Source organism: Lutra lutra, chromosome 18, assembly GCF_902655055.1.
Source record: "Lutra lutra chromosome 18, mLutLut1.2, whole genome shotgun sequence".
NCBI lineage: Eukaryota > Metazoa > Chordata > Mammalia > Carnivora > Mustelidae > Lutra > Lutra lutra.
The window spans coordinates 17,774,876-17,789,334 of NC_062295.1; the positions used below are offsets into that span (position 1 = coordinate 17,774,876).

The 14,459-nt window shown below is 42.3% G+C and overlaps 1 protein-coding gene across 1 annotated transcript in view; it reads right to left on the reverse strand.

The window, feature by feature from the left end:
* PRKCB (protein kinase C beta) overlaps positions 1-14,459 on the reverse strand; it is a 337,502-nt gene that overhangs the window by 31,037 nt on the left and 292,006 nt on the right. The window contains exons 15-16 of the mRNA XM_047712980.1: positions 9,256-9,394; positions 106-186 (exon numbers count right to left, since the gene is read on the reverse strand). Coding sequence (XP_047568936.1) covers positions 106-186; positions 9,256-9,394 — 220 coding nt within the window. The remainder of the gene's footprint in view (positions 1-105; positions 187-9,255; positions 9,395-14,459) is intronic.

Here is a 14,459-nt window from a genome sequence, read left to right on the forward strand (position 1 = left end):
CCGTGGAAGTCACAGGGCTTCCAACCTAGACGCCGGTATCAAGCGAAACCACGCAGATGGGGGTAGGGGAGGACTTTTCCTGCAAATCACTTAAAATTCAATTACCTGCCCAGCCAACATTTCATACAGCAGGACTCCGAAGGCCCACCAATCCACAGACTTCCCGTAGGGCTGGTAGGCAATGATCTGGAAAACAGAAGCCATTCCATCAGGGAGGCGGGCAGGTTCTCGCCAAGGCTGGAGACCGAACGCTCACTCCTTTTAGTAAGCGCGGAGCATCCTGGGGCTGGGAGGAGGAGGGGGAGCTCTTCCTTGGCCTGTCATCTGCCTACTGTGAAGGATTAAATCAGCTCTTACAGTCTTACAGTCCCAGATGTGGGCCACTGTCAAAAAGAGTGACTAAGGAGCCCAGTGTCCACTTACCCACCTTAGGAAGATAGATCACCTTTACCGGGGCGCCTGCAGGTACGGGGAAAACATCTGTGGATGCTACATCGCCTTTCCAAAGCACTTAGCACAGTGTGTTCTTGTTAATTTCCATACGGTGAGTGTGGCATCCTTTTTTTTTTTTTTAAGATTTTATTTATTTATTTGACAGAGAGAAATCACAAGTAGGCAGAGAGGCAGGCAGAGAGAGAGAGGAGGAAGCAGGCTCCCTGCTGAGCAGAAAGCCCGATGTGGGGCTTGAACCCAGGACCTGGGATCATGACCTGAGCCGAAGGCAGCGGCTTAACCCACTGAGCCACCCAGGCGCCCCGAGTGTGGCATCCTTAAGAAGGAAAACCGTCTTTGTTTCTTGGGACAAAAGTAATAACCTTTGCACAACCACAGGAATGCGCTTCGCACTACTGAACTGTATACTTCGGGAAGGTTACGAAGGTAAATCTTTTTTTTTTTTCAAAGATTTTATTTATTTATTTGTCAGAGAGATAGAGAGAGTACAGGCAGGCAGAGTGGCAGGCAGAGGCAGAGGGAGAAGCAAGCTACCTGCGGAGCAAGGAGCCCGATGTGGGACTGGACCCAGGACCCTGCGATCATGACCTGAGCTGAAGGCAGCCGCTTAAACCGACTGAGCCACCCAGGCATCCCAGTAAATCTTATTTTTATTCTTTTTACCACAATTAAAGAATCTTAAGTTAAAAAGTTGTAAGAGTACTCGTACTGTTTCACTATGTATTTGAAAATACCAATAAGCAATAAATAAATAAATAAAAAGACAAGCTAAGAGAACACAACTAAAATTACCCATAATCATTCATCAAGGGAAAAATGATGATAGCTCTTTGGTCTATTTCCTCTTAGAGTCTTTTTTATTAATATATAGTAAAGTGCGCATATGCATGTGTTTTACATGAACACAAACACGTTAATATGTGGAATTTTAATGAAGTAACCCATTCTGGCCTCTGCCCGGCATTCCATTGGATGGATATACCAAAATCTACTTTGCCAGTTCCCAACTGATCAGGTTTCTTCTGATGCTCCGATACAGATTCTTATAATTGGGTATATGGACATTTGTCCAATTATTTCCTTTGGAAAAATTCCTCAAAATAGCATTAGTGGATCAAATGGTAGTTTTTAAAAATTTTTAAATTTTTAAAAAATTTTTTTAAATTTAAAAACTTTTTAAAAATCTGTAGTTTTTATGTTATTTTTATTTTTCATCATGATAGGTGTTCTTCACTTTAATCCCCAACACCTCTTTCACTCATCCCCCTCACCAACCTCCCCCATCTGTTTTTTCTCTATAATTAAGAGCCTGTTTCTTGGTTTGTCACCCTTTTTTCCCCTTTGCTCCTTTGTTTTGTTCCTTAAATTCCACATACGTGTGAGATCATATGATAATTGTCTTTCTCTGACTTATTTCGCTTAGCGTTATCCTCTCTAACTCCATCCATGTCATTGCAAAGGGCAAGATTTCATTCTTTTTATGGCTGAATCACATTCTAGAGAGAGAGAGAGAGAGCGAGAGCGCGCACAAGAGCGCACGTCTTATTGATCTATTCATCTACTGATGGACACTTGGGCTATGTCCTTTGCCTATTTTTTTAAAATATTTTATTTATTTATTTATTTGACAGAGAGACACATGGTGAGAGAGGGAACACAGGCAGGGGGAGTGGGAGAGGGAGAAGCAGGCTTCCCGCAGGGCAGGGAGCCCAATGTGGGACTCGATCCCAGGACCCTGGGATCATGACCTGAGCCGAAGGCAGACACTTAACGACAGCCACCCAGGTGCCCCTGTCTGGCTATTTTAAATAATGTTGCAATAAACAAAGAAGTACACGTATCCCTTTGAATTAGTGTTTTGGTATCTTTGGGGTAAATATCCATTAGTGCAATGACTGCATCGTAGGGTAGTTCTATTTTTAAGTTTTTGGTGAACCTCCACACTGTTTTCTGCAGTGGCTGCACCCATCTGCACTCCCACCAAAAGGGGAAGAGGGTTCCCCTTTCTCCACATCCTCACCAGCACCTGTTGTTTCTTGTGTCATTGCTTTTAGCCGTTCTGACAGGTGTGAGGTGGCATCTCATCATGGTTTTGGTTTGTATTTCCCTGATGCTGAGTGATGCTGCATACCTTTTCATGGGTCTGTTAGCCATCTGGTTGTCTTCTTTGCAGAGGTCTGCTCACATCTTCCGCAATGGTTTTAAGGTTTTCCATATTTATTACCAAATTGCCAGAGCAAAGTCTAGAATAGACATGTGGCCATCCTTCTTTCAAGTCAACCGTGTCAAGGGGTTTAAAAGGTGATCTATAGGGACGCCTGGGTGGCTCAGTTGGTTAAGCAGCTGCCTTCGGCTCAGGTCATGATCCCAGCGTCCTGGGATCGAGTCCCACATCAGGCTCCTTGCTTGGCGGGGAGCCTGCTTCTCCCTCTGCCTCTGCCTGCCATTCTGTCTGCCTGTGCTCGCTCTCTCTCCCTCTCTCTCTGACAAATAAATAAAAAATCTTTAAAAAATAAAATAAAATAAAAGGTGATCTATAGCAAAGCTTCAGGGAGGAGGCAAGAGGGTCAGACCACACCGACTTTGAATCCTGATTGCTGTTTTGACTTGTGTGACCCTGGGGGAGGTTAGGCAACTTCTTGATGTCTCAGTTTCCTCCCTGACAAAAGGAATTTTATAATATCCATGTCATAGGGTTTTGTGAGGATGAAAGAGAAATGTGTGCTTCTCACACATTATGTCCTCAAAATGTTATCTGTAGCTAAAAGGTTCTCTCATTCAGTGGTTGTTTTACTCAAGGAATGTGTCGGAGCAAACTTGGCTATAAAACGAATGTCCGTTTGTTGAACTCCATCTGCTTCCACCCTAACGTCAGAAACACCCTCTGAGGAGAATTAAACCGTAAGAGACCGAAGGGACACTTTCTGTGAGAACACTTATTGAAAGTGTTTCCACACCTTTAAAGTACTTCCTGTCTTATTTGATCCTCAGGACAACCTCACAAGTTAATCCTTTTACAAAGGAAAATAGAGCCCGGGAGGTGAAAGAAATTGCCAGAAGGTGAGGTGGTTGGTTAGCTGATGGCAAAGGCAGGGTGAAAGCTGGACCCCTGCTTATTTCTTCCATCGGGGGGCTGTCAGAGGGAACGGCCTCCCCAGGAACAAAACTCCACATGTCTAGTGCATCGAAACCCCCAGGAGTTCTGGAAAATCACAGCTATGGGGTCCTCCCCACAGAGACGCGGATTCCGCTGATATTGGCTAATGCCTGGGCAGCCTACAGTTGAAAAGCACCCCTGGTGACAGTGAACTCATGGCAGATCAAGGAATTGTCTGATGCCCTAACTATTTAACAAAATGGTAATAAACTGAGGTAGGACCTGTCGGGGAAACACCACTGCCTTCTAATACGAGCGTTGCCTGCTCTTCGCAAGTTTGCCTTCTACTACACAGCTTTTATGAAAGACCTATATTAGGACCTGTTTGTGTTAACCAAAGGAAATCTGGAGAGGACTTTTCCTTTTTAGAAAAAGGCAAAAGTGAAAATAGAGTTCTGCGTTTGGTTTGCAGGGAGTCCCTAAGGAGGCCCCGAGAGTGGCGCCACCAAGCTCCTTCCCAGCTAACAACACCCAGTATGGAGCTGCCATAGCTCTGAGTGGTGTGAGCATCTGTGTTTGATTTCAGTTTATTTTATGCATCCGCTAGCCAGATGTGTCCTCGGGTATCAGAAAAGCCCAAGAGGTTATTTCTTGGGTCTGAGAATGCTAAATATTTTTTCCCCCATATAAAACTGCTATTGCTATAAAACTGCTTCTTCAGGGGCACCTGGGTGGCTCAGTTGGTTAAGCGGCTGCCTTCAGCTCAGGTCATGATCCCAGGGTCCTGGGATCCCGCCCTACATTGGGCTCTCTGCTCAGCAGAGAGCCTGCTTCTCTCCCTCTCCCTCTGCCTGCCACTCTGCTTACTTGTGCTCTCTATCTCTCTGTCAAACAAATAAAATCCTAAAAAAAAAAACAGAACAAAAACAAAACTGCTTCTTCGCTTCACACCGTTTTGGCTCACAAAAGTTTTCACAGGAATGTTCTATGGTCGATAGTAGGGGAAATCTATAAAGGATTTTTTAAAAAGATCATTTTTAATTAGTCAAGTAATACACAAATATGTTTACCTTGTGAAAAATGTACACAGCAAACAGATTTGGCTAAATTTCTCTTTGCCATGCTCTTACCCTCAGAAATAACCACTGTTATCAAATCAGTCTAGAACCTTCCAGATTTTCTATGCTTTTACATGTATTTCTCCACACTCACAGGAAACATATAGCAGTGTTCTATGTATTGTCATTGTTTCCATATATGGTATCCTATTGTATTGAATATTTTGTACCTTGAATCCCCCCACCACACCCAGGTTTACGGAGAAAAAGTCGACACACATCACTGTACAAGTTTAAGGCATACAGCAAGATGGTATGATTTACATATATTGTGAAAATGATTAAAATCAGCTCAACTAACATCCACTTTCTCATATAGATACAATAAAAAGAAAAGAAAGGGAAAAAAAAGAAAAAAGCTTTCTCCCTTGTGATGAGAACTCAGTATTTATTCTCTTAACATTCTTATATATCACAGAGCAGTGTTCGCTATAGGCATCATGTTGGACATTATATCCTTACCCCTTATTTCTCTTACAACTAGAAGTTTGTACCTCTTGACCCCCCTCCCGCAACCCCCTCTCCATCTTCCACCTCGGGGAACCACAAGTCTGATCTCTTTTTCTCTGAGTTTGGTTTTCTATTTTCTTTTTTCAAGATTCCACATGTAAGTGAGATCATACAGTATTTGTCTTTCTCTGACTTACTGCACTTAGCATAATGCCTTCAAGGTCCATCTGTTTTCTATGGCTGAATTATAGTCCATTGTGTATATACACCACAACTTCTTTATCCATTCATGGACACCTAGGTTGTTTCCAAGTCTTATAAATAATGCCACAATAAACATGGGAGTGCTGATACCTTTTTGAATTAGTATGTGTGTATGTTTTTCCCCCTTTGGATATAGTCCCAAAGGTGGAATCACTGGGTCATAGGGTAGCTCTATTTTGAATTTATTTTTATTTTTATTTTTTGAAGATCCTGCACACTGTTTTCCAGAGCGGCTGCACCCATTAACAGTCCCACCAACAATCTCAAACGTTGTCTCTTTTCCACACCCTCGCCAGTACGTGTTATCTTGTCTTTTTGACAATGGCCATCCTAACAGGTGTGAGGGGATCATCTCATTGTGGTTTTAATCTGCATTTCCCTAATGATGAATGATGCTGGACATCTCTTCCTGTACCTGTTGGACTTCTGTATTTATTTATTTATTTATTATTCTTTTTGGAGAAATGTCTATTTGGGTCCTTTGTTCATTTTTTAACTGGGGTATTTGTTCTGTTTTGTTTGCTGTTGAGTTGTATGAGTTCTTTACATAGTTTGGATATCAATGCCTTACCAGATATATGGTTTACAAATGCTTTTTCCCATTCCATAGGTTCTTCTCTCACTTTGTTGGCGATTTCCTTTGGTGCGCAGAAGACTTTTTGTTTGATGTGGTCATACTTGTTTTGATTTTGTTACTTATGCTTCAGGTGTTATATCCTAAATATCATGACCAAGACCCACGTTGGGGAGTTTTGCTCTATGTTTTCTTCTAGGAGTTTCACAGTTTCAGGTCTTACATTTAGGTCATTAGTCCATTTTGAGTTAATTGTTGAGTGGTATAAGATACGTCCAGTCTCATTCTTTTGCATATGAATACCCAAATATCTCAGCACCGTTTATTAAAGAGACTGTCTTCTCCATTGAGTATTCTTGGCTTCCTTGTCAAACATTAGTTGACCACATATGCTTAGGTTTTGCTTTGTGTTTTTTTTTTAAAGATTTTATTTATTTATTTGACAGACAGAGATCACAAATAGGCAGAGAGGCAGGCAGAGAAAGGGCGGGGGGAAGCAGACTCCTTGCTGAGCTGAGATCCCGACGTGGGGCTTGATCCCAGGACCCCAGGACTAAGACCTGAGCCGAAGGCAGAGGCTTTAACCCACTGAGCTGCCCAGGTGCCCCTAGGGTTCTTGATTCTGTTCCCTTCTTCTACTTAACCTGTTTTTAGGCCAATACCATATTGTTTAATGACTATAACTTTATAGTATAGCTTCAAATCAATAGTATAATGCCTCCTGCTTTGTTCTCTTTTTTTTTATCATTTTTTTCTTTCCTTTTCTTTTCAGAGAGCAAGATAGAATGCACATGAGTGGGGAAGAAGGTGGGGCAGAGGGAGAGGGAGAGAGAGAATCTTAAGCAGGCTCCTGAGGAACCTGACATGGGGCTCGATCTCACAACCCTAAGATCATGACCTGAGCCAAAATCAAGAGTCTGACACTTAACTGACTGAGCCACTCAGGCACCCCTTTCTTTCTCAAATCTTTGGCTATTCAGTGTCTTTTGTGATTCCACATAAATATGGACAGTGTTTTTTTTTTTTTTACCTCTGTCAAAAATGCAGTTGAAATCCTGGTAGAGATTATACTGGATCTATTGATGGCTTTTGGTAGTATTGACATTTTAGCAAAATTAATTCTTCTAATTCATGTACATGGGATGTCTTTCCATTTATTTGTATCTTCTTCAATTTCTTCTGGCAATGTCTTGTAGTTTTCAGAGTAGAAATATTTCATCTCCTTAGTTAAATTTATTCTTAAGTATATTATTGATTTTGAGGTATTATAAATGGGATCCATTTCTTTATTTCATTTTCAGAAAATCTGTTGTCAGTTTATAAAAATGCTACTGATATTTGCATACTAATATTGTATCTTGTGACTTTACTGAATTCATTGATTAGATCTAACACTTTTGGTTGAGTCTTTAGGATCTTCTACATATAGAATCATGTCATATGCAAACATGACTTCTTCCTTTCCAATTCTGATACTTTTATTTATTTTTCTTGCCTGATTTCTCTGGCTAGGGCTTCTGGTTCTATGTTGCATGGGAGTTGTGAGAATGGACACCATTGTCTTATCCCTATTTTTTTCTGCATCTATTAAAATGATGTGATTCTTTTATTTTATTTTATTAGTGATGTATTACAGTGACTGATTTGCATATATTGAGTCATCCTTGCATCCCAGGAATAAATCCCACTTGATCATGGTGAATGATCCTTTTAATGTGCTCCGGAATTCAGTCTACTAATTTTGTATCTATATCCATCAGGGATATTGGTCTGTGGTTTCTTTTCTAGTAATGTACTCTTCGGCTTTTGGTATTAGAATAATGCTAGCCTTGTAAAAATAGTTTGGGAGTCTTCTCTCCTCTGATTTTTCAGAAAAAAAAAATTGAGAAAAATTGGTGTTAATTTTTCTTTGAATACTTAGTAAAATTCACCAGTGAAGCCATCTAGTCCTAGACTTTTCTTCATTGGGAGATTTTTTATTCCTTATTCTATCTCCTTACCAGTAATTGGTCTATTCAGATTTTCTATTTCTTCCTGATTCAGTCTTATTAAATTGCATCTTTCTAAAAATTTTTCCATTTCTTCAAGGTTGTCCAGCTTGTTGGCATATAGTTGTTCACTTACCTTGACTTTTTTCTCTTAACAATATGTTTCAAAGATCTTTCCATATCTCACTCTATATCTCTAACTCAGTCTTTTTTGAATTAAATTGATGTCATATTTCATACTATAAATAATTCAGTCTATTATCCATCCCTTGATTTACAGACATCATTCCAGTTGGTACATAAGAGCTGCATGGTACTTCTTAATGTGAATGTACCATATTTTAGCTAGCCCTTTTCTTATTGGTAGTCATTGAGGCTGTTTCCTACTTTTCGTTATTTAAAAATAACACTGTAATGAAGAATGGATTTTGAACACATATAATTTCAGCCATGTGTATGTGTGTGTGTGTGTGTGTGTGTGTGTTGTGTGTTACAAGCTAAGTTCCTAGAAGAACTGCTTTGGTAAAAGAGTATGCAGGTTTTAAATTTTGTGGCAAGTTATTTAGTTACATGGTGGCCTCCCATTACCATTGTTCCAAATAAGTGACTGACAGTCAAGAAAAGAATTCTAGAATACCCATTTCCAAAACTCTGCGCCACATCCTCAGTTCCTTTCCTTAAAAATCTAGTAACAGATTGCAAAATGCCACTTCTCTAAGCACCAATTCAGAGAAAAGGGAAGGCTATCATCTGGCACAAATTCGGTACCATGACATGTTGGGGAAATCCATTCTGCAACTGACCGTTTCCTTTGGGAAGGGAGGGGGAGGCACCAGAATTAAATCTTTTCCCTTTCATTTATATCTTACTCACAGAAAGAAAAATTCCAAGTCTTTCAGGGTTTAGTATCACTACATAGATCCTGTGTCATATGTCAGCTCAGGAAAGCCCTCTCTCTCTTTCCCTCCTCTTAACAAACATTTCAATGTCAAAATGAGGCAGTATCATATGGCCATGAGCCATAGCAGCTTGAAGAATTTTCCTGATGTGTGGTGGATGGTTCTTTTTGAGTTTTATTTAAATTTTCCCCCAAACCTTGATGTATTTTGGGCCTGAGCTTCTGGATGCGTGCAAAGTTAATTTGCATGTGTGATATCCAAGGAACGATTTAGAGTATAGGAGAAGGACTAGCCTGAGGTTTGCTTGCCAGGTACCCCCCTGGCCCTTTCCCAGCTCTGATATGGTTATTGAGGGTATAGGGGAGACATCAATGCAACAGAGACATGTGTTAGGGGTCCCGTCAGCTCTTACCTCAGGGGCGATATAGTCTGGAGTTCCACAGAATGTCTTAGTGGTCACCCCATCCCAGATGTTTTCCTTACACATGCCAAAATCAGCAATCTTGATGTGGCCCTCTGAATCCAGCATCACATTGTCAAGTTTGAGGTCACTGCAGCAGACATAAAAATTTAAGGATTTAACAAATGCTATTTATTTCAAGTCAACCAACAGCCAGCCACTCAGGACGTGCAAAACACTGTGCTAGGTGTTGGGGAAGATCAGAGGTGAGTCTGAGCTGGCCCTTGCCCTCTGATAGTTCATTATTCGGCCGATAAAGAGGGGTCCACAAACTTGTCTGTTTCTCTTTTTCTACAGACCCAACTGTGCCAAGCGTCTCACGAGGACACAATGAGACAGCAGCTCTGAGAGGAGAGAGCCACAGGAAGCTCAGTAAAGAGCAGAACATCCACAGAGGCCTCTTGTAGCCAGGAGCATTTCAAGAGTCAGTCCTTGTACTTTAAGGACCCCTTATATTCCATAGTAAGATACATTTTTCACAAAATTATTTTTTGAAAATATCTCTGAAGATCAAGGAGGGAAAAAAAGCAACTGATGGAAAGTAGTTTATTTAGTTTCGAGTGCTCTAGGCTCTCCTAGGCTGATTCCTAGGACATGACCCCAAGAGTTCCCATAGATTCTCTCACTCAAAAAAAAAAAAAAAAAAAAAAAAAGGGTTGCACACCTACTATGTGACAGGCATTATGCTTGGAGCTGGGTATATAAAGTGAACAAGGTAAACAAACATTTTGCTCTTATTCAGATTAAATTCCAGTATAGGGAAAAAGATAATTAACAGGTGTCCAAATCTATAATTATTACATGATTATTAATTATAATTATATATTATCTAATTATTACATGATTATTGATTTTATGACTACTATCGATTTTGATGGGCAGTGTGAAGAAAATGAAGAAGATGATGAATTAGTAATTGGGGAAGGTTTCTGTAAACAGGATGCCAGAAAGGTGTCATCTCCATGGAGGTAACATTTGAACTTTAACCTAAAGGACATCTGCTACACTCACATTCTTCCATTCTATCTGTGTTGATGAGGAGAGCTAGATTATTTTTAGCAATGCCTGCACATTCCCAGCATATTGGATTACTTCAATATCAACACACTTTCCTCCTCCCTAAACATCTACTCCAGTGTCAACACTTGGTGTTTCAGTTATCAATGAGCAGTGGTGATCCATGGGCCAGTCTTTCTCAATCTCAGTAGAGTCCAGTAGTCACCTCCTGAGAGGTAAGGGGGTCTACTATTTAATTCAGATCCCTATCTTAAATCACCTTCATTTTGTGGTGGACATCTGTGGTCCCTGCCTAATTTAGCATCTCGTGATGACAGCCTCCGCATATTCCTTTGAAGGACCATCCTTCCCTGATTCTCAAGCCATGTAATGTTGGTGGTAGTGATCCTAGCTTCTGGCTCCATGAGTGGTCATGGGGGCCTATCCTGGTCATTGGAAACACCTCATTCTTTTTTTTTTTTTTTTTAAGATTTTATTTATTTATTTGACAGAGATCACAAACAGGCAGAGAGGCAGGCAGAGAGAGAGAAGAGGAAGCAGGCTCCTTGCTGAGCAGAGAGCCCAATGCAGGGCTCGATTCCAGGACCCTGAGATCATGACCTGAGCCAAAGGCAGAGGCTTAACCCACTGAGCCACCCAGGCCCCTGGAAACACCTCATTCTTCTGGTCACAGTGACTGTGCCAGGAATGGCCATGTGACCTAATATGAGTTAATCAAAGCCATTGAGCAACAGCTCTGGCACTATTGTTAGGAAAGAGATGAGCTCTTTTTACATTGGGGCTGCTCGGGTGGTAGAAAGTAAGTCTGGAAGTGCCAGCAGTCACCGGATAAAGAAGAAAGCTAGTAGAGATAAAGCAGAACTTGGAGGGAAAGTGATAAAGTGAGCACTCATAACATTTGAGCCCCCAGATCCATCCTGGCATAAAGTTAGATCTGTCCCCTGGACTTTTGTTATGTCAGCTAAAAAATATCTCTTTTAACAAGTTAGTTTGAATTGAGTTGCTATCGTCACCTTCGACTAAAAGAATACAATGCAAAAAAGACATTGGCATTTCCTACCGGAGTCTGTGAGGTCTGGTCATCCAAGGGGAGGCGCACTTGCACCCCACTTGCCAACAGCAACATACAGTGATCTTTGGTGCTGTCCATGGTACCACCCACATCCAGCCTTCGTCCTTCTACAAGCCACAGTGGTCTCTGAATGCCAGCTCTGAGCTTACACTGGACTTTAGAGAAACTTGTTTCACCTAAAACATGCCAGATCTACATGTGATTTGATTAACAGAGACCCATGACACTCCCCTCAGTTTGACCACATGCCCCGAAACGGGCAGCTGGGCAAACTAGAAAAGTGGTGACAGCTTCATGTGTTATAGAAAAGGAGCTTCAGGGGGCGCCTGGGTGGCTCAGTTGGTTAAGCATCTGAGTCATTATTCCAGGTCAGGTCATGGTCTCAGGGCCGTGAGATTGAGCCCCAGGTCGGGCTCTGTGCTCAGCATGGAGTCTGCTTGAGATTCTCTCTTTCCCTCTCCCTCTGCTCCTCCCCCAAGTTCCTCCCTCCCTCTCTCACACATTTTATAAATAAATAAATAAAACCTGAAAAAAAAAAGGAGCCTCAGGTGCCGATGGCCAGCAGGTTATGCAGCTGGCGGACAACCCAGTCATATTCATCATCACATATGTCTTTTGATCGTCTACTGCATTATTTTGTTCAATGGAATAATCCTGCAGAAAGGGGTTGGAACAATTGTTTTCATTGCAGAAATCCATCAAGGGCAAAACCATCACACATTCTAGGGATAGTGATCCATAAATAAGACATGAAACTTGGAAGGATCTTTGTCTCCCCTGTACCCAACATCTCCAGCCACAGTCCTCAAAGAGGGCAAGTCTAACATAATTCTTCATCCTCTTAAGAATTCTCCAGTTAACTAGAGATCTAAATGAAAGAGGGAGAGATGTGCAGCATTTTTAAAGACCTTACCACATGAAGGTCATCTCAATGAAGTTAAGAAACCATGTTTCTTCTGCCATGTAATTTTTTTTTTTTACTGGTTTTCATTTGATTATCAATTTCACAAACTCTGCCTCAATCAAGGTTTTTGATTGTGAGCGATAAAAATCAACTCTAACCATGTCAACCTGGAAAGGGATTGTTAAAAAAGGTCTTGGGAGTCCACAGAATTTCCTAGAAGGCTGGAGAATCAGATTTAGAGGGGAGGCAGCCAGGAACAATGCTTAGTTGCGATGCAGAGCTGGTCCAGTGAAGGTGTCACAGATGCCACCACGGGGTACAGCCATCCTGTTCCATGAACCCTAATGCTGGACTCTGGATATTGTTGCTTCTCCTCATGCTTCCAGAAACTAGATGTAGCTGATTTCTATGGCCACTCTCGATTCTATAGTCTCTGCCTTTCTTGGCCACTACTTCTGGTTCATGGTGTTGTGTCAGTGTGACAAGTGTCAGAGCCTGGGTTGTGTGTCTGCCTTTGATGCAGGGAGGCTGTGAGAGTATCTGGCATTTTCCTTCTATATAGCAGGAGATGGACTTTGTTCCTACACATGAATGAAAGGGATTCAGATGCTGAATGCCTTAAAAGAGAGACTAGTGCCCCCTAAAAAGTATGAATAGTTGAGGAAGGATTGAAGAATGTGTTAGTAGAGAGAGCTCTGAGGTAGGCAAAGTCTTAGCACCGAAATCTAATCTTTTATTTTATGACTGGAATGGCGAAGGTCCTGGATCCCAGACCCCAATCCACGACCCTACTAGACAGGAAACCCAACGCTGAATCCCACCCCAGCTGTCAAAGAAATTCTATGTCCTCTCCCGGCCCCTCCCCTGGGACTGGATTTTCTTCCACTTAACCTGCAGTCCCACATTAATCTCCTCAGCAATCCTCAGTGGCCAGTTCTATTATAGCCAAGACCCATCCTGCCCAAGAGGAAGGTTCTAATGTCAGCACATAAAGTGAAAATCAAGTAGAGTGAATGATTACCCACGATGCCCATTCTTCAGCTAAACCCCTGCTGAAGTTACTGGCTTGAACGAGGAGTCACGTCATACGGAAGATGATGTGTACCCTTCAACACCAGAGTGCCATTTGGCACAAGATGCCCCCACTTGGGGCAAAGAAGAAACAGAATCAGAGGTTTCCCAAGTGCATCTCTTACACACACAGTGGTACGGGTTCATTGAGGGCAAGCATGGCCAGAATGACCATGCAATTTACAGTTTAAAATTCTTCTTTTTCTTTCTCTTTGTGTTTCTTCACTGACCTCGCCCACGTAGCAGGTGAAACCAGTCCTCTTCCTGACCTTCATCCCTCCACTCTTAGGGACAACGAAGCAGAGTAGGGACTCTACATCCCCAGGATGATTGTCCCTTCCCCCACTAGATGCATATCACCACTTCAAGGGGTTCAAAAAAAGCCCCTGGACTTTGAAGGCTTCTGGCAAGATGCTCACCTCCCATGTCTCCATTCCACTAGTGGCCACGGTCTCTGCTCCACTATCTGCCTTGAGACCGCCAGGGCTCATCTTTTTACGCTTTTTGGCCCCACGACCTTTGGCTGCAGCAAGACGTCAATCCTGTGCCCTCCACAGGGTGACAGTGTCCCTGACACCACCTGGCACATGCCGGCCCCCCTCCCTTGCTCCGCTTTTCTCCCTAGTGCTTATTGCTACGTGACAGACTGTATCTCTGTGACCTAATATCCGTCTCCCTCCACTACAGCTGAAGTCTTACAAGGCAGGAGGTTTTGCCTGTTTTCTTCTCAGATGCTGCACCCGAACCATCTAGAAGAGCTCCTCGCACATAGTAGGCTTTTAGTAAATGTCCGTCAGCTACATGAGTGGCATGGAATTTTATGGCTCTTCACGATCTCTTAGATAGACCTTCGCCCGTGCCAAGTGCCCTCTGGAAGCCCCAGGCCCCTGCCAGCCTCTCTTGCGTGACCAACCAGCCCGAGCCCGCACTGCCTCTGCCGTTTGCATCCATGTGGTGAGAGAAGGAGACTCATACAGCCGGACCACTGACAAAGAGCTGCCTCAGGCTCAGTCGCCTGCCTTGCGTGAAATATGAAATGGTATGACTCATACAGCTATGATCGTACACTTGCTCCTCCAAAAACGGGCAAAT